Here is a 24,044-nt window from a genome sequence, read left to right as displayed (position 1 = left end):
TTTCACAAGAGAAGTCTGGATTCCGTGGACCAAGGACTCATCTGAGCAGTTTCAAAGCAAACCCAACCTTCGCTATACAGAGCGCAGTCACCTTTACAACAAGCAGGCATCATCCTGACCCTCGGCTCTGCGTCTGTTCCCTCAAAACTCTCAGCTCCGTGGCTGTTCCCCTAAAATTCATCAAACTCCTCTGCTGGATCCATCCTGGCCAGATCCCTCTGCAGAGCCTTCCTGCCCTCCACCCATGGATCCAGCCTGGCCAGATCCCTCTGCAGAGCCTTCCTGCCCTCCATCCATGGATCCAGCCTGGCCAGATCCCTCTGCAGAGCCTTCCTACCCTCCATCCATAGATCCAGCCTGGCCAGATCCCTCTACAGAGCCTTCCTGCCCTCCATCCATGGATCCAGCCTGGCCGGATCCCTCTGCAGATCCTTCCTGCCCTCCATCCATGGATCCAGCCTGGCCAGGTCCCTCTGCAGAGCCTTCCTGCCCTCCATCCATGGATCCAGCCTGGCCAGATCCCTCTGCAGACCCTTCCTGCCCTCCATCCATGGATCCAGCCTGGCCAGATCCCTCTGCAGAGCCTTCCTGCCTCCATCCATGGATCCAGCCTGGCCAGATCCCTCTACAGAGCCTTCCTGCCCTCCATCCATGGATCCAGCCTGGCCAGATCCCTCTGCAGAGCCTTCCTGCCTCCATCCATGGATCCAGCCTGGCCAGATCCCTCTGCAGACCCTTCCTGCCCTCCATCCATGGATCCAGCCTGGCCAGATCCCTCTGCAGAGCCTTCCTGCCCTCCACCCATGGATCCAGCCTGGCCAGATCCCTCTGCAGAGCCTTCCTGCCCTCCATCCATGGATCCAGCCTGGCCAGATCCCTCTGCAGAGCCTTCCTACCCTCCATCCATAGATCCAGCCTGGCCAGATCCCTCTACAGAGCCTTCCTGCCCTCCATCCATGGATCCAGCCTGGCCGGATCCCTCTGCAGATCCTTCCTGCCCTCCATCCATGGATCCAGCCTGGCCAGGTCCCTCTGCAGAGCCTTCCTGCCCTCCATCCATGGATCCAGCCTGGCCAGATCCCTCTGCAGACCCTTCCTGCCCTCCATCCATGGATCCAGCCTGGCCAGATCCCTCTGCAGAGCCTTCCTGCCTCCATCCATGGATCCAGCCTGGCCAGATCCCTCTACAGAGCCTTCCTGCCCTCCATCCATGGATCCAGCCTGGCCAGATCCCTCTGCAGAGCCTTCCTGCCTCCATCCATGGATCCAGCCTGGCCAGATCCCTCTGCAGACCCTTCCTGCCCTCCATCCATGGATCCAGCCTGGCCAGATCCCTCTGCAGACCCTTCCTGCCCTCCATCCATGGATCCAGCCTGGCCAGATCCCTCTGCAGACCCTTCCTGCCTCCATCCATGGATCCAGCCTGGCCAGATCCCTCTGCAGATCCTTCCTGCCCTCCATCCATGGATCCAGCCTGGCCAGATCCCTCTGCAGATCCTTCCTGCCTCCATCCATGGATCCAGCCTGGCCAGATCCCTCTGTAGATCCTTCCTACCCTGCTGTCACCATTTGGCAAACTCTGTATCTTCCCCACCTTCACTCAGCCACTCCATTTGAGCCACCACAGCAGTGCTGAGGAATGATCGCGTTGAAGTGACACATGGTTCCCATCTGCAGTAGGAGCTGCCATATGGATTTAACTCCCTTTCTTTCCATGTATTATGACACAAACACAATTCCATGTTTACTCGTACTGCTCAGATTTTACAAAATACAGCTCAAGTCTGAAGTGACGCTCCAAGCCAGAGCGATCTCTAACAAGAGAGCCGAGCGCAGCATCAACGACTCGTGCTAACAAGTGTCTTTCAGGAACACATTGCCATGATTTAGCTTGGAAAACAAGCAGACTTAAAAAAAAAAAAGAAGCCATAGTTCCATGAAATATTTACACTACGGCAGCTCTCTCAGGTTTAAATCAGGTCACGGATCCATTACGCCAGCACTGGAGAGCTGCAGCGAGCACTCATCCTGATTCCAAATCCTATCTCTCTCTCACGGGGGAAGGAGGAGAAGTTAAGTTTCTGATAGAGCAGAACAGAAGAGAGGATCCTGTGTGAGCCTCGTAACAAGAAGACACCAATCAACAAGAAGACAATAACGTGTAGACCTGCTGAACTGCAATCACACAATCACAGAATTGCTTCGTTGGAAAAGACCTTTGAGATCATCGAGTCCAACCATCCCTCTCCATGACTGAACCACCCCTGAGCACCTTGTCTGCCCGGCTTTTAAATCCCTCCAGGGATGGGGACTCCACCTCCGCCCTGGGCAGCCTCTGCCAGTCCCAAGAACATCCCTTGGTGCCTCTCCATCACGTCAGGAACTGGCTGCAATCCAACACGCAGTGCTTCGAAAGGTGGCCCAGTCTTGCCTCAGCTCAAAGTGCAGCTGGCTTGGCTGGCCGGTCAGGTGAGAGGCCCTCAGGAGACTTTTTTCCCACATAGCAGAGCTTTTAGAAGCGATGTGAGTGCTGCTGGCCCTGCTGAAGCCGTCAGGAAGGAGGAGAAGCAGTGCACCAACCAACCCAGCTCATCTCGGCCTCCACGCTCCACACCGTCTCAGTCAGCGGGGAGTCAGCTGCTCGAATGGACCGTGCCGGAGTAGCTGCAAGAGGACTTCCCACCGGCTCCGGAGAACGTGCCGGCATGGAGCGAGTTCATACCCACTTATGCTCGCCCATGCATCGGCTCTCTGTGCTCAAAACATAAAGCCCGCTGGACACTGCTCTACCTGGCAACTGCGACAGCAGATTCATATCTGTGTTCCACCTCGGTGCCAAACAAACACCCAACCCAAGCACTCACAACTGCTCCCGACATCCCCGTCCCGACTTCCACCAACAGCCTGAAAGTTTTATTTTTAACACGAGATTAAGGCCAAGCCAGGGACTGCTCAGCTCGCCCGGTGGGCGAGGTAGAAAGGTGATTAGGGGCTCTCCAAAGCAGGATGCAGCGAGTTTTAAATACCACACCAAGTCAACGTGGCTTCGGTGGCCACCTCGCGCTCGGGGCATGACCACGTGCCCAGCGATCAGCACACGGCAGAGCTCACGAGCAGCACAGCGAGGTCAGAGCAGCGTTTTCCCTCTGCTTTTTTTAACCACCGGACAACCTACCTAATGGAAAAAGATCCCCCAAGCGCTCGTGCAGCGCTGCCAAACGGCCAGATAAGATTAACATCAACTTCACGTTCATTGCTTCCCCCTCCCCAAACACCCAAAAGCGTGCACAGGAACGTGCGATCGCTTTGCCATTTCTAAAAAGCCCATTTTAGTCATTTCAGGGACTGCCTGCTCGGGTGACAAACCCTGAGCCCACCAGGCACCACAGGATGAGAAACCACGGCGAGAGACGGCAGAGAGGGCGCGAGAGCCCCGGTCCCAGCCCAGCACCCATTTCCCACTGCGGACTGGGACAAGCGGTTTAGCACTCGGAACGCTCCCCATTTGATGGGCACAGGTCCAGCGCCCTCTCTCCCTAGGGAAGGCAAGGATTCCTTTTGGATCAGGGCTGGAGGTCAAGAGCCCGTTCAGAGCCCTAATGACAGGGTCAAATATAACGCTGTGCCCTCACCGCAGAGGCATTCGCAGCACGGCTGCGGCGTGAGGTGCTGCACAGCGTCAGCTCATTAACAGCAGATGCAGAATGGTTTATGTCACTGTACTCCAACTCCAGTAGCTTTTCAAAACAATACCATAAATAATTCTGCAGCAGCTTCACAACAGAAAGAACCGGACAGGAAAACGTGGCTGCAGCTCACAAAAACCACTGGCAGAGCGATAGGCTCCGGCCCTCCTGCACAGAGTGAATCGCCAGCAGATCTGGTGGGAAGCAGAAAAGCAGCAATGCAAGCGTAAGGACTGGTGCAAAGTGGAGATCGAGTCCAACCGTCCCTGTCCACGACTGAACCGTCCCTGAGCACTTCATCTCCCGGCTTTGAAACCCCCTCCAGGGATGGGGACTCTACCACTGCCCTGGGCAGCCTCTGCCAGGGACTGAGAACCCTTTCCATGAAGAGATTCTTCCTGATGTCCAGTCTGAACCCGCCCCGGAGCAATTTGAGGCCGTTCCCTCTCATCCCATCCCATCACTTGAGAGAAGAGCCCAGCACCCACCTCTCCACAACCTCCTTTAAGGCAGTTGCAGACAGCGATAAGGTCTCCCCTCAGCCTCCTCTTCTCAAGGATAAACAGCCCCAGGGCCCTCAGCCACCTCTCAGAACTCTTGTTCTCCAGACCATTTCCCGGTTCTGTTCCCATCTCTGGACACGCTCCATCCCTTCAAGGTCCTTCTTGAAGTGAGGGGCCAGAACTGAGCCCAGGGTTCGAGGGGCAGCCTCCCCAGCGCCGAGTCCAGGGGCACAATCCCTTCCCTGCTCCTGCTGGCCACGCTGTTTCCTCCATCCATGGATCCAGCCTGGCCCGTTCCCTCTGCAGGTCCCTGTCCTGGAGAGCAGCGCTCTCTGCAACACCATGCAGAACGAGCACAAAGCCACTGCCCACTATCGTTCATCTCACTGTTTAGGTGCTCCACCACCTGATGCCCAGAAAGCGGTAGTGGATCCGTGCCAAGTCAGGCTGAAAACAGTCACCCTGTTCTGTCCATCTGACCCTACCTCCAATCGGAGCGGGGAATCCGCAGAGGGTGCTTGGTTGTGCGTCAGAGGGGTGTGGAGACGGGGACACAAATCACCTCTAGGAGTCTCATCTTTCCCCCCAGACAAAACCGAGCGTGTTTGAAAGAAGAAGTGTTTTGATCACTTCTAGGTCAGAATAAAGATCAACACAGAGGGAAGAGCAACCTCGAAGTGGTCACAGGCGATAAGTGACTTGCCAATTGCTAAGGAGAAAAATGTACAGCAATCTTTAGAGGAGCCGAAAGCAAAAGCAGCAGCTGCAATCAAAAAGGAAAACTAACAGGCTAAGCAGCTCCAGGGCCCTCAGCCGCCTCTCATAACCCTTGTTCTCCATCCCCTACAGGCCAGGAGAGATCTGTTAATCCTGGGTGGACAGAAACACAGCCGCATTCCTGCACCGTCTGCTACAACCTCCATTACACACATACACAGGCACGCAGGGGCACCTCCATGTGTTCCAGAACCACGGAATGGTTTGGGTGGGAAGGGACCTCCTCAAAGCCCATCCAGAACCACCCCTGCCATGGGCAGGGACACCTCCTAATGGATCCGGTTGCTCCAAGCCCCATCCAACCTGGCCTTCAACACCTCCAGGGATGGGGCAGCCACGGCTTCTCTGGACAACCTGTTCCAGGGCCTCCCCACGCTCACAGGAGAACATTTCTCCCCAATATCTCATGCCAATCTCCCCTCTTTCAGGTCTAAACTGTTTCCCTCATCCTATCCCTGCACTCCCTGATCAAAAGCCCCTCCCCAGCTTTCCTGGAGCCCCTTTCCGCACTGGAATCTGCTCTAGGGTCTCTCCACAGCTTTCTCTTCTCCAGGCTGAAGAACTCCAACTCTCCCAGCCTGTCCTCACAGCAGAGGGGCTCCAGCCCTCACACCATCTTCATGGCCTCCTCTGGATCCATTCCAACAGCTCTATCTCCTTCTTATGTTGGGAATTCCAAAAGTGGACACAGGCTCCAGGTGAGGTCTCCCCAGAGCGGAGCAGAGGGGCAGAATCCCCTCCCTCCCTGCTGGTCCCACGGCTTTGGATGCAGACCAGGACTCGGGGGGTTTCTGGCCATGGCGAGCATTCGTGGCCAGCTCATGTCAAGCTTCTCCTCCCCCAACACCCCAAGTCCTTCTCCTTAGGGCTGCTCCCTACCCTGTTGTCCCCCAGCCTGGGAAACCAGGGATTGCCCCGACCCTTGTAGGACCTTGCCCTTGGCCTGGTCGAACCTCATGAGGTTCTCACAGGCCCACCTCTTCAGCCTATCCAGGTCCCTCTGGATCCATCTCCTGCACCCTCAGCTTGGTGCTATCTGCAAACTTGCTGAGGGTGCCCTCGATCACCTTGTCTTTGCCATCAATGGAGAGGTTCAACAGGACTGGTCCCAGTACTGTTTTGCAAAGCACTTAGGAGGAAGGTGAGATACAAATAAGAGATCTCTGCAGATCACTGGGACCGAGAGGGGAGGAAAATGGGGACTGTGTACAAATACACAGAAGTTCTTTGAGGAAGGAGGCTCTGAGCATGTTGTTTGTAAACTCAGCTGCGACCTTTCATTAAGGAACCCTTGCGAGACGGTGCCAGCCTTGCTGCAGGTTTTAGCAATAAAATAAAACATAGAATTGCAGAATTGCCTGGTTGGAAAAAACCTTTGAGATCAAGTCCAACCATCCCCATCCACTATCAGATCATATCCCTAAGCACTTCATCTCCTTGGCTTTTAAACCACTCCAGGGATGGGGACTCCACCACCGTCCTGGGCAGCCTCTGCCACGGCTTAACCACGCTTTCTGTGAAGGAATTGCTCCCATATCCAATCTGAACCTCCCCTGCTACAACTTGAGGCCGTTTCCTCGTCTCATCCCCTGTCCCTTGGGAGAAGAGCCCAGCACCCACCTCTCCACAACCTCCTTTCAGGCAGTTGCAGACAGTGATGAGGTCTCCCCTCAGCCTCCCCTTCTCCAGACCTTCCCCTTCTCCGGACGCTCCAGCCCCTCAGGGTCCTTCTTGGAGTGAGGAGCCCAGAACCGAGCCCCGGATTCAAGGGGCAGCCTCCCCAGCGCCAAGTCCAGGGGCGCAATCCCTGCCCTGCTCCTGCTGGCCATGCTGTTTCTGGTGCTTCCAGGGAAGAGCTCGGGCTTCCAGGTTCATGTGTTTCTGCTCCCATCGCCTAAGCGGGGCAGGACACTCACACTCTGCGCTTCCTCCCACGTTTATGGCATCCAAGAGCATCAATCTCTGGCTCCTTGCAGGCGCTTGGACTGATTACAAACATACAAAAGCTCCCACAAAGCGTTCTCATGACTCAGGAGCTCCGAGCAGAACTCCAAGTACTCCACAAGTCCCTTGGAAAGAGCACGAACAGAGCAGGCAGAAAGGTCCATGAAGATACTAAATCCCAGAGGAAAGGGGAAAGCAGGGAAGCAGCGCCAGCAGGGATACCAAAACTATCAACAGCTCAAAAGGTTTCGTCTAGGAGAAATGACAAACAGAATCCAACATCCAACCAGGAGTGCTCTGGGTCCTTATGAGCACGTGGGATATTTACACTGACTGACAAAGCACAAAGAGCAGCAGCCACCATGGGCTTTACAAGCAACCGTGTGGTCCTCACAAGCTGGGTTTGTGCTAAGAAACGGTTCGAGTTCAGGAGGTTTGCTCCAACCCTGGAGATCTGGATATTAAGGGAAAGGAGGGTGTTCATCCCAGTCAGAGCGGCTCAAGCCAGAGCTATGGATGGAGGCTCTGGTTAGACCAGGATTCTCACAGCACGTTTTACCGTGCGCTGCACAGCTCCTGCCAGGAAAAGTCATCCTGCACCAGTGTGGGATCTGTGCAATCCCATGGCAACGACTGAACACGGATCCCGGTGTGGGATCTCTGCAATCCCGCGGCAACGACCGAGCGCGGATCCTCGTGTGGAATCTCTGCAATCCCACAGCAATGACCGAGCACAGCAGGTACTGCAGGACACAATGGAACACATGAAGCTCTCCCAGGATCTGCTCTTTTCAGCTCCTGGAATGGTTTTGGTCTTTAAGCAGAGGCGTCCCCTGTGCTGTCAGGTCAGCCCTGTCCCTTGGGTGGCATCATTTAATGGACTATGGCAAGAATTCCCAATCCAGGAAGGGCAGGAAATAAATGCCACACGTATTTGAGAAGGGAGCTGTGGATCACAGAATGTCCTGAGTTGGAAAGGACCCACAAGGACCACTGAGTCCAACTCCTGTCCCTGCACAGCACAACCCAACGTTCACATCACGGGGCTGAGGGTCTTCGTCAAATGCTTCTGGAACATTGTCAGGCTCAGCGCTGTGGCTGCTTCCCTGGGAGCTGGTCCAGTGCTCCACTACCCTCAAAGGGAAGAACCTTCTCCTGATGTCCAACCTAATCCTCCCCTGGAATCTTCCTGCCATTCCCTCTGATCAGAGAGAAGCTGCAGAGCACCATGAGGTCTCCCCTCAGCCTTCTCTTCTCCAGGCTGAACAGATCTGGGGACTTCAGCTGCTCCTCACATGCTTCCCCTCTAAACTCTTCCCCAACTCCGTGTCCTCCTCTGGATACTCTCCAGGAGCTTTGGATCCTGTTAATCCTGCGGTGCCCAAACCGCCCACAGTGCTCGAGGTGGGGCTGCCCCAGTGCAGAGCAGAGTGGGACAATCCCTCGCCCGGCTGGCGATGCTGTGCTGGACGCGCCCAGGACACGGTTGCCCTCTTGGCTACCAGGGCTCCCTGCTGGCTGACAGTGGATGGGACCAGGGAGCAGAGATCTGGCAGGAGAAGAGCCACCGCAGAGAGGGAAGACTTCTGCTGGACACCCCAAAGGTGAGGAGCAACACCGCTCACTTGGGGTTTAAGAAAAGGTCTGGATGACAAACCCAGAACACACTTTCAAAGCCTTTTCAAAGCCACACTGAAGGGAACACCAAGTTTTCACACACCTTGCGCTCAGAGCCATGCTGGGATAAAAGCAATTAGAGCAGAGCAGAAAGCGACTATTAACAGTCATTTCTCAGGAGCAGCTTTCTCCAGCACATGGATGTGCTTCCAGCCATCGTGTTATTTGCTGCAAAAAGCCCACGCCACGTTCAAGACTGCATTAAGAGTTTCTAAGACGGAAAGAAAGCGTTAGCCTAGAGCACCAGAGGAGCAAGGAAAGCTGTAAGGACAGTGTTTTTGCTTTCAGCTTCAGAATAAACATCTAGTTTATGAAAGGAAAAGAAACTGTTGGATCCTGTTCTTATACCAGGTGACGACTTACAGGATGATTTGAACTCTGCAAGTCACCCTGGCAGCGTGAGCCACGCAGTGCTGAGAACAGAAAGGCTGCGAACAAGCTACACGTGTGCTCTAGGCGAGCTTCCATCCATCTCTGGGCTCTGCCATCTCCGAAATCCTTCACTTCCACCTCTTTGCGGGGCAGAGATTGCCACTGCAAATCCTTCCCTACTCACTGCTGCCCACGCATTACCCAGAGCTGGGTTAGGATGCTCGTCCTCACAGGAACGGGCAGACCTGGGAGAGAAGAGCATCCCGTCTCACTCACAAGCTTGACTCACAGCTCAGAAAGCTCTCGGTGGGCCGCAGCCTGGCTCCAGAGCCATCTGTGACACCAAACCCCGTGCTATCGGGCACCGCACACCGCGTCCGCCTCCGAGAGCCGCGGTGTGGAGATCAGTCTGGCCCAGAGGAAGGCGCCCAGACGTCACTCAGCCCTGGTGGCCCAGATAAGCTGGGCTGGGGCAGCAGAAATGGGCCAGACAAAGAAAAACAAACCTCTTCCTGCAGCTGGTTGGGAGCTTCCTGGGGTCCTAGTGCTTGGCATTTCCACTCTCCAGCTCTTTCCTCCCCGTAGCAGAGCTGAGCCCTGCTTTACTAAGCCAGCTCTCGTCTAGAAGTGACTGCTTATTCAACCTGAAACTTCAGCTGCACATCACTCCTGGGGCAACCAGCCCTGGCCCAGGAGGCACCAAGGCAGACCTGGAGCAAGAGCAAGCCTTGTGGGGAACTCAGAGGAGGTTTCAGCCACTCAAACAGACTCACAGGGCAAGAGAAGCTCGGTAGAAGGTCTGGGGAGTCTGGAATAAACCAGCAGGCACACAGCAGGTAAAATCATAGAATCCTGGAATGGGTTGGGCTGGAAGGGACCTCAAAGAACATCCAGTTCTACCCTCTGCCATAGGCAGAGACACCTCCCACTGAATCAGGGGCTCCAAGCCCCACCCAGCCTGGCCTTGAACATCTCCAGGGATGAGATTTCTCTGGGCAACCTGGGCTGGGGCCTCCTCACCCTCACAGCAAAATATTTCTTCCCAAAACCTCACCTCAATCCCCCTTCCTTTCAGCTCAAAATCATTCCCTCTCATCCCATCCCAGCACTCCCTTATCAACAGCCCCTCCCCAGCTTCCCTGGAGCTCCTTTCCATACTGGAAGCTGCTCTAAGGTCCCTCGCAGCCTTCTCTTCTCCAGGCTGGAGACTCCCCCAGCCTGTCCTCACAGTAAAGGTGCTCCATCAAGCCGACAGATTGAAAATGCTGTACTAAATGGAAGGTGGGAAATGCAACACTAGAAGGGACAAAGTCACTTGGTGATTTGAGCAGAAAACAACTCCTGCACACACCCCCTGCACCCCGAGTTCAAAAGGAGAAAGGCCACCCTTGTGGTGTCAGCTCCAGCTTCGGATCCTGTTTATCCTGCAGCGTCCAAGCCAGCCCCAGTGCTCGAGGTGGGGCTGTTCCAGTGCGGAGCAGAGCAGGACAATCCCTTCCCTTGCCTGGCTGGCAATGCCGTGCTGGATGTGCCCAGGACACGGTTGCCGTCTTGGCTACCAGGGCTCACTGCTGGCTCACGGTCAGCTCACTGTTGACCAGGACCCCCAAGCCTGTTCCGCGGGGCTGCTCTCCAGCCTCTGCTCCGCAGGCTGTTCGTGCATCCAGGGCTGCCGTGTCCCGGGGGCAAGAGCCAGCACTCACCCTTGTTGAACTCCATCCCATTGGCAATGGCAGCTCCCTCCAGTTTCATGTCATCAGCAAACCTGGTCAGTAAACCTTCAAGTCCCTCATCCAGGTCACTTATTAAGATCACAGAATTATAGAATGGTTTGAGTTGGAAGGGACCTTAAACATCATCTGATTCTGCCCTCCCTGCCATGGCAGGGACACCTCCCACTGGATCAGGGGCTCCAAGCCCCATCCAACCTGGACTTGGACATTCCCAGGGATGGGGAAGCCATGGCTTCTCTGGCAATCTATTCCAGGGCCTCCCCACCCTCATTGTGAAGAATTCCTTCCTAACTTCTCATCTAAATCTTTCCCCTTCCAATTTAAAGCCATTGCTTCTCATCCTGTCACTCCAGGCCTTTGTAAGAAGCCCCTTCCCAGATTTCCTGGAGCCTCTTTCTGTACCGGAAGCCGCCCTAAGGTCTCCCCTGAGCCTTCTCTTCTCCAGGTTGAATTAAAGATATTAAAGAGCACTGGCCCTACAATGAATCCCTGTGGAACTGGGACTGCTCGCCAGCAACCTCGACACACTGGAAGAACTTCAGAAGAGGGAAAATATTTGGCGTAGGGGAGCACCAAAGCAATTCACAACGAGGAAACTGGAGTGGGTAAGCTTTCTGAGAGTTTTGTAGCCAGTCCACATCTACGATTGCCAAAATAACAGCACCCTGACCTGCATCCGCCTGCGGCGCTTGAGAAGTGGGGAAGGAAACATGACCAGCGCTGAGTAAGACGCTGTGCACCTTGTAAACAGCCTCTAAGTGACGAGGTTTAGAGCAAACTTGAGGGCTGACTCAAGAGGAAGGAGAGGAGGGCTGGCATAGCTGGCAGCAGCACCGCGTCGTCACTCAGCCGCGTGCACATTGCTGTGGTTCAGCTAAGGTTTCAGCAGCAAAACCAGAAAGGTGAAGGACGGCAGCTAAACGGCGTCACTCTTCCCTAAAGGGCACAGCTCACGTTTGGAATGAGACAGTTCTCACACCAGAGAAACCTTAAACAGGAGGCACTTTTAGCCTCAGAGTCTATTTTAAGAGCAGCCAATACTTATCAACCCCAAATCAGGATGTTGGTGTTGGACGAGACCCATCTCATCCAGCCCAGACAGTCACGCTTCCACATCATTTCTCCTCAGGCTGTCTTCTCCACAGCTTCAGCCACAAGCACGCCCTTCTGATGGAGCAGCACCATCCGAGTCACAAGCACTTACCACATAAACCAGAACGGAGATGTTGAAACCTCCTACACCTGCTCCAGTTTCCCAAACAATATTGGCTGTTTTGTTTAGAGATTAAGAGACTGGAATAAAGTCAGGTACTGGGAGACATCTGAGTTGGATCACTATTACCCAAGGACAAAGACAGGATGGAGACTGTCTAAAGAACATAGAATCCTGGAATGGTTTGGGTTGGAAGGGACCTCGAAGCCCATCCAGTCCCACCCCTGCCACGGGCAGGGACACCTTCCACTGCATCAGGGGCTCCAAGCCCCATCCAACCTGGCCTGGAACCCCTCCAGGGATGGGGCAGACACCACCGTTCTGGGCAACCTGGGCCAGGGCCTCACCACCCTCATCATAAACAGTTTCTTCCTAATGCTCAATCTAAATCTTCCCCCTCCCATTCCCTCTTGTCCTGTCACTTCAGGCCCTTGGAAAAAGCCCCTCCCCAGCTTTCCCAGAGCCCCTTTCCATACTGGAAGCTGCTCTAAGGTCTCCCCACAGCCTCCTCTTCTCCAGGCTCAACAACCCCAACTCTCCCAGCCTGTGATCTCCTTATCAAACTTCTATCTGCTTTGAAGGTTAAACAAGCCAAATCATCCCAGCCAGCTGCAGTTTCGTCAGTGATAGGTTCCTGTTCCCTTGTTCTTCCACACACGCATCACCTAGTCTGAGGTTTCAGCTCCTGCCTTCACTGCCAGCCGCTCTGGACAGGAGCTGGGCTCACCCCAAAGCCATGAACATGTGCTGCTGCCTTTGCTCGCAGGACCTTGTGAGTCATTTTCTACAAACAGGCTCCACGCTCACCGTGGCATCCCCACCTCAACCACAAACGGAGGTGTTATTCAGAAAGCACATGGCCAAAACAGCTCATCAACACATGAACACGTGACCAAACCACCTTTCCAGCTCTCAGCCTTTGTGCCCAAAGACCAAACGTGTGTGGCAGGTGATATCTGGAATACCACGGACAAAGCAGCCCACAGACTCCAAGTAAAGATCTTCTGGCTGCACCTCAGGTTGGTGCAACTTCACCTGCGAGCAGTAACATCTCTCCTGAACCAACAGTAAAACCATTTGGACCAAAAGTGATTATTTGTTACCTATAGACGGGGATTTGAAAGGGTATTTATCAGGAAGGTCGACTCTAACTTTCCATACTCCGCCTTCGTACGGTGCTGCAATGAAAGAAACACAGGCATTAGACACCTCCTAACACAGAGAGAATAAATAGAACTACGGCATTAAGCAAAACACATCTCTAGAAGAATCCTCAGTTCCATCAGGGGTGAGATTTCATATCAAACTCCTACAGTAAAAGCCTTTTTTCCTGTGCTGCCTGACAAGAACGACACGAGTTTAACCGATAATGCAGAATATCTCAGCCCCGAGACACAAGAGCCCTATTAAAAACAGAGACTTTGGAATAATCTACTTACCTTTAGAGGCATTACTAACTGAGGGCACGCTGGAGACCTGACCTGCCACCCAGTCACCAGAAAAGTCATCTTAATTACCAACTGCAAAAATCCAGATCGCTGATGCAAAAACTGATGAGCCAGGTCTACAAAAGCTAAGGGTCATCAAATCACACAGGTTGGAAAAGATCTTTGAGATCATCGCATCCAACCATCCCCATCCACTACCAAATCATATCCATAAGCACTTCATCTCCTCAGCTTTAAAACCCCTCCAGGGTTGGGGACTCCCATCATTGTCCTGGGCAGCCTCAGCCAGCGCCTGAGAACCCTTGAAGTGAAGAAGTTTTTCCTGATGTCCAATCTGAACCTGCCCTGGCGCAACTTGAGGCTGTTCCCTCTTGTCCCATCACCCATTATGTGGGCGAAGAGACCAGCGCCCACCTCTCTACAGCCTCCTTTCAGGCAGTTGTAGACAGTGATGAAGGTCAACAGGAGCAGCGCTGAGGATCGCAGCAGAGTGCTTTGTTGTTGGAAGGCAGCATCCAGTGCTGCTCAGCTCCAAGGGAGGTGGCTCATCTGCATTAACGCTCACAGTCATATTTCTCCCTGCCCTACAGAGTGGCCTTCAAACGCTTCTGCCCTTTGATTTCTCACCCCCACTTAGATGTGCTCATCTCTTCTTCCACTCCAGAGGAATGTGTCACTTCCGTGTTCCCCACCATGAGCCATTAGAAGGGCTGGGTCACATACTTACTTCCTTGTGGTCCATAAAACTTCACGACAAATTCATTGAGTCCTCCTAGGATCGTGACTTCGTGTTTGCTCTCAATGCTGATACCGCAAGTAAAGGAAAGCATTTGGTCCAGGACAATAAAACCCCATCTACTCAGACACGAGGAACTAGTTGGAAGCCCCACCAACCAAATAGTTTAAAACCAAATGGTCACAACAGCCTACAAAATGCAAATGAAATGCCATGACACATCTGAGTGACCACAGCACCACACTGACGTTAGCAAAAGCAGGTTCCACACACTGAGGAATCCCTCCCACTCCACGCTGAGCAGTCCCGACATGAATCATAGAATAGTCTGGGTTGGAAGAGACCTTAAAGCCCATCCAGTTCCAACTTCTCTGCCATGGATCAGGGGTTCCAAGCCCCATCCAACCTGGCCTTGAACACCAGGGATGGGGCAGCCACCACTGCTCTGGGCAACCTGCGCCAGGGCCTCACCACCCTCATCATGAAGAATTTCCTTCTCATGTCCAGTCTAAACCGGCCCCTCTCCAGTTTACCCCCATTGCCCCTCATCCTATCACTCCAGACCTTTGTAAACTGTCCCTCCCCAGCTTTCTTGTAGCCCCTTCAGGTACTGGAAGGTTGCTATAAGGCCTCCCCGCAGCCTTCTCTTCTCCAGGCTGAACAACACCAACTCTCCCAGCCTGTCCTCCTACAGGAGGTGCTCCAGCCCTCACATCATCTTTGTGGCGTCCTCTGGACCCGTTCCAACAGCTCCATCTCCTTCTTCTGCTGAGGATTCCAGAACTGGACACAATCCTCCAGATGAGGTCTCCCCAGAGAGGAACAGAGGGGCAGAATCCCCTCCCCTGACCTGCTGGCCACGCTGCTTTGGTGCAGCCCTTCCCGTCGGAGCCCTTTCATGCTCTCCACCTACTGCAGAGCATGAGCTCTGACCCGGGAAAATGCCGGGTCCGTCTCAGACACAGATTTGGGCCGTGGAGGGGAGCTCAAACCCAGAAACAGCAACAGCCCCAAAGCCCCACCACACGCCGAGATGTAACTGTGGGTTCGGGAGTGAAGCCAGGACCAGGAGAGACCTCCCTCCTTTGGTACACTCAAGCCACAAAGCAGAAAGTCACCCTCGCCAGCCACTCGCATTAAATGCTTGCTCTCCTGCCCAGACCGGAGGAGCAGAGCTCCCCCAGCCCCTGCTCTGACACCAGTGAGAGCTGATGGATTCAGTCCTCCTCTGCGCTGTTGGTGGCCTCCCACAGCTACAATGCAAATCACTGCAATCTCATGTTAATTTGACTTGCAAGACCAAAAAACTCCAGGTCTTTGGAGAGACAGCAGAAGGGCGAGATGGTGAGGCAGCGCAAAACACAGCAGCTGCATTTCTCAGCACTTCAAGGGAAGAATCAAAGCGCCAGCGCTTTGGGAAGAAGAGAATCCAGACAGAAAGGCAAGAAATCTTCATTCCAAGTAAGGCTCAGTGAGGACAATTAGCAGAGATGTTTCAGCACCCCAGCTTGCTGAAGAATTCTGCTACAAATCAGGGTTAATGGATTGTGAGTAATATCCTACAGCAATTACCTTTAATCAATAATCTTAATAGGAATTACGAGGGAAGCATCAGGAATAAAAAACAGAGCAGGAGAAAATCCAAGGTTTATTCCCATCAGCACTCCTGGGTGCTTCAGCTCCACGGCACAGGGGCTGCCCCTGCTTGGGCAAGGGCGCAACGGCACCGAAGAGCAAGTTAAAGATCCTTAACATCGCAGCAGCAGAAACACTCAGGCTGAGAGGAACCGAGGCCCTTTGACGATCAAGACTCTTCACTCTGATGCTAAAGGATTTCTGCTCTCAAGGCACAAGACTCACAGAGGTGACACACACACACACTTGCCTATTCCCAACCCACCAGGAATGTCACATGCTGGGATCCACCACCAGGAACAAACCACACTCAGCTCAGGTCGAATCCTGATCGCACATTACGATCCATGAAGTCTGCTTGAGGCAAGCCCCACAAAGCACCTTCAGAGCGGAGGCACCTGCAGCCAGAAGCGCCAGCTCCATCCCGGCTGCCTGTGTGCGCACGAGGTCCAAGTCCCATCTGCAGGGTCTGTCAGGATTTATTACCATTCCTCAAGTACAATGATCAGGCAGAGCTTTCCCACAGCACCAGCTCCAAAAGAGTCTGGATGCAACAGCCCTTTTCTCCTCATTCTCTCAGGGAGGGAGAAAAGTTTATGGCCATTTGTTTTGGCTGACGAGTTCTCTCGGCTCAGCAGAAGCTGCTCTGCCCTACCGTCCCACGGCAAGTGGCCTGCTGGTCCTGGCAGCCACCCAGGAGCAGCCCGCAATAGGCAAATCAATGCCCGACTGCTCCGAGCTCAAGCAATTTCTCTGCCGAAAGCCAAGGGGCACCTCTGGGAAAAGGTACAGCCCCACAGGTTTGCGGGAAGAAGGACCACAGTTTGCTTCAGACCTGGCGTTAAGGGATGCGCGTCACCAGATCTTTCCACGTCACCCAGTGCTGTGGCAGCAGCTTTGAAACACAGGCTCCCCTGAGTTCAAGTTCGTTTGGAAAGGGAGCAATCTTGAGATGAAGCCTCCCTTCCCTCAGAGCTGTTCAGTGCTCTCCACTTACTGAGAGAGAGCGCTCCAACCTGGGAGACGCCAAGCCCCTGTCAGACACGGATTCAGGCTGCAGAGGGGAGCTCAAACCCAGAAACAGCCCTGGAGCCCCAACTCCCAGCAATGCACCCCAGGGTCAGTCTCACGCTCACCTAATGGATAACGATTCCAGGCTCTGCAAACCTGCCACGTGCAATGATGCCCAAGAGTGAAACGTTTAACGCGGAAGTGTGTTAACGCTTTCAGCAGCTTCGTGGATCAGGTTCAATACACGTGGTTTTAATTAGGACTAAATCAAGTGCCACTTAATAAGAACCAGGTCGCCCAGCCTGATCTTCAGCGCAAGCTCCCCAGCAGCTGCAGCTCCACATGTTAACACCGACCGTGAAGCTTTCCACGCTGGCTCAGAACTGGCGCTCTCAAGTTCAAAACACAACGAGCAATCAGAGCAGTGCCGTGTTTGATTTGATTGTTCTCCAGGGGCAGGACCTAAAATCCCTACAAAAACAACATGAAGGGAATCATATCCCTAGGTTGGAAAAGACTTTTGAGGTCGAGTCCAACTGTCCCTGTCCACAACAGAACCATCCCTGAGCACCTCGTCTGCCCGGCTTTGAAACCCCTCCAGGGATGGGGACTCCACCACCGCCCTGGGCAGCCTCTGCCAGGGACTGAGAACCCTTTCCATGAAGAGATTCTTCCTGATGTCCAATCTGAACCTGCCCTGGCACACCTTGAGGCAGTTTCCTCTCGTCCTAGTCACAGAGAGCACCCACCTCTCTACAACCTCCTTTCAGGCAGTTGCAGACAGTGATGAGGTCTCCCCTCAGCCTCCTCTTCTCCAGGCTCATGAGAATCTCCTGCCTCCCTGCTGGTCCCACGGCTTTGGATGCAGCCCAGGACACGGGTGCTTTCTGGGCTGCAAGCACATGTTCCCAGCTCATGGGGAGCTTCTCCTCCTACACCCCAAGTCCTCCTCAGGGCTGCTCCCAATCACATCACCGCCACAATCTATGGTGACACCACAGATTGCCCTGACCCAGGAGTAGGACCTTGGCCTGGTTGAACCTCATGTGGACCAGCAAGGAAAATGACTTGCAGAGCCATGATGAACAAGCCTGGATAAGGCCCTGGACTTTTCTTGGATAACCAGAGAGACAAAAAGGTCCCCACAACACGACCACTCTGGTCTCCTCCAACCCTACGCTCAAGATTCCCAGTAGAGTTCAACAAAAGCTGCTCACCCAGCGTGAAGAAGGTGGAAACGACCAGGGACCTCACGCTTTCAACCCACCAACGAGCCAGGAGCCACAGAACTCCCTACACTCATATTCAGAGTCAGCCACGGGGAGAAACCAGAGTCGGATCCAGAAGCATCAAAGACGGCAGCAGCACTAGTTCTGGTGGCCACACGGCTGTCTCTAAGCCTGGACACGGTATTTCCACCAAGAGATGTTTGTCACCATGGCAATTGTACACACTGGTGGGAACCGAGCATCTAACGCACAAATAACAAACTCCTCAAAGCAGTGAGAAATTTCAAGTGCCTTTTAAGTGAAATATCAGAAGGTGAACACACAGTCATTTCTTCTTCCAGTTGGATGAGGCACAGTTGATTTCCTCTTTGGAAGAGCTCAAGAAGAGCCGAAGTGCTGCTGAAAGCAAAGCTGTGGCTGTGAAACCTCAGCAGAGAGAGCGTGACCCCAAACGAACACTGGACCTGACACCAAGCCTAAGATCGCCCTGCATTTGTGCGCTCGCCCCACGTGTTTTACAAGAACACACCAGGTCTGTTAAGAACAAAACGCTTCTCGTGTGTTTGTGCAGTTGGAAGACTTCCTGAAGTCGGGTGTTACCTGAACACGTAGCATTTTCCCCCTCAAACAAACTTGGTTTTAACTTTCTGTAGACTTTACTGAAATGCACTCCAATAAACCAACAGAGTCATTTAGAAACTGCAAGCACATCGAGCCACGAAGCGAAGTGAAGCCCTGAGGGGGTGTTTCCTGATGTCCGACCTAAATCTCCCCTGGCACAACTTGAGGCCATTTTCTCACATCCCCTGTCACGTGGGAGAAGAGCCCAGCACCCACCTCTCCACAACCTCCTTTCAGGCAATTGCAGACAGCGATGAGATCTCCCCTCCGCCTTCTCTTCTCCAGGCTAAACAGCCCCAGGGCCCTCAGCCGCCTCTCAGAACCCTTGTTCTCCAGACTCCTCCCCAGCTCTATTCCCTTCTCCGGATGCTCCAGCGCCTCAACATCCTTCTTGGAGTGAGGACCCAGAACTGCGCCCAGGATTCAAGAGGTGTCCTCCCCAGCACCGAGTCCACGTGCACAATCCCTGCCCTGCTCCTGCTGGCCACACTGTTTTTGGTACAGGCCAGGATGCCAATGGCCTTCTTGGCCAACTGGGCCACTGCTGGCTCATGTTCAGCCGCTGTCAATCATCATCCCCAGGTCCTTCTCCTCCAGGCAGCTTTCCAGCCACTCTTCCCCACGCCTGGAGCTGCTCAAGGTTGTTGTGTCCCAAGTGCAGGACCCAGCACTTGGTCTTGTTCAACCTCATCCTGTTGCCCTCAGCCCATGGATCCAGCCTGGTGAGGTCCCTCTGCAGACCCTTCCTGCCTCCATCCATGAATCCAGCCTGGCAAGGTCCCTCTGCAGAGCCTTCCTGCCTCCATCCATGGATCCAAGCCTGGCCAGATCCCTCTGCAGACTCTTTCTGCTTCCATCCATGGATCCAGCCTGGCCAGATCCCTCTGCAGAGCCTTCCTGCCTCCATCCATGGATCCAAGCCTGGCCAGATCCCTCTGCAGACTCTTCCTGCTTCCATCCATGGATCCAAGCCTGGCCAGATCCCTCTGCAGACTCTTCCTGCTTTCATCCATGGACCCAGCCTGGCCAGATCCCTCTGCAGACCCTTCCTGCCCTCCATCCATGGATCCAGCCTGGCCAGGTCCCTCTGCAGAGCCTTCCTGCCCTCCATCCATGGATCCAAGCCTGGCCAGATCCCTCTGCAGACTCTTCCTGCTTTCATCCATGGATCCAGCCTGGCCAGGTCCCTCTGCAGAGCCTTCCTGCCCTCCATCTATGGATCCAGCCTGTCCAATCGCTCTGCAGAGCCCAAGGTGCTCTGGCACGGAGCATTTACCAGTTCTGGCACCAAAGCCCTTCATCCTCTTTGCTCCCCGTTCCCAGGATCTTCTCTTGCCTGCCCAGGATGCTGAACTGGGCCACGGAGACTCCATGAGGGGATGCTGATGTGCCGCATCAGCTCGAGCTGCATCACAACCCGGAACCGAGAAAGTGTTAAACATGGGAATCCCGAGAACTGCTTGAATAAACGCTTCGACCTGGGACGTCTCTTCAACTCGAATCCTCTCTAAAAGCAGCCTTGCACAAGCGCACTCAAGCTTGAACTATTCAAACATCGAGGGAACGTGGAGGAAACACATGCAAAGCCCCGTCTAGGATCCCGCTCCCTTGGAATCAGGATAACAACAGCTCCTCACGGCCTGCCAGAACATCAGTGTTTTGTACAGGCACAAGAACAGCGAGACTCACCACGAAGCGCTGGGCTAGCCCACACGCCCTGGAGCAAACCAAGAGCTGCTCGATGTGATAAAGCAGATGCAATGGGAGCAGCTCGCGCTGCCCTCCAACATGTACAAAGGGGTTTGGCAGCACGACCAAGGGAGCCGTCGGCACCTACTGAGCCTCCGCTTGCTTTAAAGCCAGACCTATGGCAGAGTCTGGCTTTGCTGGCTGCAAACCAACAGAGCCAACAGTGGGGGCAGAGATCCAGAACATCAGAGCAGGAGCAAAAAGACAGAGCAGCTCCATAGGCACCTCTCCCACCAAGGCCGCTGCGCTGTCTACAGCAAAGCGTTGCGTTCCAGAGCTCCTTCCAACGCAGCACCAGCAGATGTGAGAGCGCATGAAAACACAGGGACGTAGTCCTTCCTCACTGAGTCCATTCCAGCACTGGTGGGGCTCTAAAGGACTTCGTAAAGCATCACCTTCAGAATTGACACACCAACAAGTGCTTGAGCGCTGCCAGGCAGAGTGCTTCAACGGCAAATAAGACTCGGAGCAAGCACTGGGGTGGACAATGCCAGAGGAAATTCAGCAGCGATGATCCTCACAAAGCTCCTTCAACTTTAAGCATTCAATGATAATTCATTTCCTGAGCTGACATGCTTAATATCAGAAATCCTAGAATCATAGAATGTCCCAAATTGGAAGGACCATTGAGCCCAGCTCCTGTCCCTGCACAGCACAACCCACATTCTCACCATGGGGCTGAGGGCCTTGGCCAAACACTTCTGGAACATTGTCAGGCTCGGCACTGTGGCTGCTTCCCTGGGAGCTGGTCCAGTGCTCCACCACCCTCAAAGGCAAGAACCTTCTCCTGATGTCCAACCTAACCCTCCCCTGGAATCTTCCTGCCATTCCCTCCGGTCAGAGAGAAGAGCTCAGCACCTTCTCCTCCTCCTCCTTGTGTGAGGAAGCTGCAGAGCACCATGAGGTCTCCCCTCAGCCTCCTCTTCTCCAGGCTCGACGGACCCTGGGACTTCAGCCGCTCCTCACACGCTTCCTCTCTAAACTCTTCTACCAACCTACTTCATCCTCACAGAGAGCTGCCACCCACCCAGGTGTTTTCTGCACCAGCCACGATGGCAATAAGGTCTCTCAAAGAGATCTTGGAAATTATTTCTCCCCTCGAAGAACAGGGCACAACGGACTTTTTGTTACAGAACTCTGTGCTGCTTGAGCCAGAAGCTCCAGCCCTTCTGAGCCTTCCTGGCTGTTCCCTGCCAGTCCTCAAAGAAACAAGCTTCAAACCCAGTCTCAGAAAGCACCGGTATTTTCATAGCACAGATGTAGGAGATAAAAGCAACCTGAATTTGGAAATGAAGCTGGAGAGAAGTACAACTCCCTTGATTCTAAGCAACAAAGGGGAAAAGGGTGGCCTCACTGCAGACTTCCCATCACCTACAAGAGCCCGAGCTGAAGGGCACATGATGCTTCACTAGACACGGGTACTCATTTCGGGGCACACCAGCCCCCGAGGCACCTGCAGTTTCTGTTCCTTTCAAACTGCTTTGTTAGAAACATATCTTTTTTTTCAAGAAAAAGTTAAATCCCGCTCCTCTGAGGGTTCTCCCGGGTTCTCAGGTTCAGCAGACGAGACACGGAGCAGCTCACGAGCAGGTGGAGAACCACCAGGGTGAACGGCCGTTAACAAAAGGCTGGCACAAATGAGTCTGCGGATACGGCACTGCCACCTTGTAAGGGCACATTAGAATGGTGATGGGGAAACTTTAAAGATCACCTCAACCCACAGTGATCCGATCCGTCCTTTCCCCTGAGCTACAGCCAGGAGCCCTGACAGAGCCTCCAGAAACCCTGGAGAGATCAGATTTGCTCCTTGTGGAAAGGCATCTCAGGAACCACATTTTAAAGGAACAGCCGAGACAGGACTGTCGGGTTTCTTTAACCCAAACATAGAATCATGGAATAGGTTTGGGTTGGAAGGGACCTCCAAGCCCATCCAGTCCCACCCCCTGCCATGGACAGGGACAGCTCCCACTGGATCCAGCTGCTCCAAGACCCATCCAACCTGGCCTTGAATACCTCCAGGGATGGGGCAGCCACGGCTGCTCTGAGCAACCTGGGCCAGGGCCTCCTCACTCTCAGCATGAGGAATTTCTTCCTAAGGTCTCATCTAAACCTTCCCTTTCCAATTTAAAGCCATTCTCCCTCGTTCTATCACTCCAGGCCTTTGGAAAAAGACTCTCCCCAGCTTTCCTGGAGCCATTTTCCTTACTGGAAGCTGCTCCAAGGTCTCCCCACAGCCTCCTCTTCTCCAGCCTCAACAACCCCAACTCTCCCAGCCTGTCCTCACAGCACAGGGACTCCAGCCCTCGCATCATCTCTGTGGCCTCCTCTGGACCCATTCCAACAGTTCCATCTCCTTCTTATGTTGGGGATTCCAGAGCTGGACACAGGGTCCAGGTGGGGTCCCCCCAAAGCAGAGCAGAGGGGCAGAACCTCCTCCCTCCCTGCTGGTCCCACAGCTTTGGATGCTGCCCAGGACACGGGTGGTTTCTGGGCTGTGAGCACACGTTGCCGGCTCATGTGAAGCTTCTCCTCCCCCATTACTCCAAGTCCTTCTCGTCAGGGCTGCTCCCAATCCCGTTGTCCCCCAGCCTGCAGTGAACCCATGGATCGTCCCGACACAGTTAAATCAAGCCAGTAATCACGTTCTGCATACATCACCACAACACAAGCCCTGTCATCGACAGCGCCGCTATCGTCAAACCCACCTTTTAAACCACGACACTGATCTTTGAAGAGCGCAGGCAGCAGTTTCTTCTAATTAGTTAAATTCAGCTGAAACAGAAGATTCCTTGACATCATCCGCTCGGATCACCACTGTGGAAGTGACAAAGGAGCGCCACCACAACTGCACTAAGAACTAATTAACACAGTTTAGTCGTTAGCGGGTGCAGCTGCCTGAAAAGTAGGATTTTTTTCAGAGTTTGAAGCCTCTCCTCCTTCAGAGACAAGCTGAAAAAACCCAAAGCTCACAGCACTGCGGAACAAAAACCAAGCGCTGACCCCTGCCAGATGCTCCGAATCACAGGTGACCTCCAGCAGCCCCGGCAAGCGCTTCAAAGACGCACATTTATCACAGCCTCCTCTAAAGCACCAGAATTAAGCAGACTTGACACACTTTAAGCCATTCTGGATGACAATATTACTAATCCTCCGAACCCCCCAATTAACCAGCGCGCTACTGCACGTAAACAGAATCTCGCAGCCACCGAGTAAAACAAAGGACAGTGTGGAACCGTGGAACCACTGCTCCCTGACACTGAACCTCACGCTGTCAGAGGGATTTGGTTTCCCCCTTTGCTCATCTCTGCCATCCCGACAATTCCAGCAGAGATGTGGGGCTCAAAGGAAAGGAGGTGGGAATGTGCCCTACCTGAGATGTGGGTTAAGGTGAATGAGAGATACGCTTCCTCCCTTGCTCTGAGCAGGAGCCTAGAGCCGTGCAGAGCTCCAGCAGCTGCAGAGTTCAACAATCCACAGCTGCTGGGCTGTGGAGGCAGCCAGCCGACCAAAAACTGGGCAGGCTTCTCTCAGAATCACGGAATCACTAAGGTTGGAAAAGACCACTGAGCTCATCCAGTCCAACTGTCAGCCCAGCCCCACTGAATCGACTAAAGCATGTCCTGAAGCACTACAGCCAATTGTTTTTTAAACCCCTCCAGGAACAGGGACTCCACCACCACCTGGGCAGCCTCTGCAGGGACCGAGAACCC

The 24,044-nt window shown here is 53.9% G+C and overlaps 1 protein-coding gene across 1 annotated transcript in view; it reads right to left on the bottom strand.

The window, feature by feature from the left end:
* Window positions 1–24,044, bottom strand: part of UBE2H (ubiquitin conjugating enzyme E2 H) — a 50,436-nt gene that overhangs the window by 11,402 nt on the left and 14,990 nt on the right. The window contains exons 2-3 of the mRNA XM_054058484.1: window positions 14,081–14,157; window positions 13,009–13,083 (exon numbers count right to left, since the gene is read on the bottom strand). Of these exons, the coding sequence (XP_053914459.1) occupies window positions 13,009–13,083; window positions 14,081–14,157 (152 nt within the window). The remainder of the gene's footprint in view (window positions 1–13,008; window positions 13,084–14,080; window positions 14,158–24,044) is intronic.

The sequence above is a fragment of the Cuculus canorus genome, chromosome 1 (genome assembly GCF_017976375.1).
Source record: "Cuculus canorus isolate bCucCan1 chromosome 1, bCucCan1.pri, whole genome shotgun sequence".
Lineage (NCBI taxonomy): Eukaryota > Metazoa > Chordata > Aves > Cuculiformes > Cuculidae > Cuculus > Cuculus canorus.
Note: the sequence above shows the minus strand (reverse complement) of the source record. Positions and strands in the feature narration are given on the sequence as shown.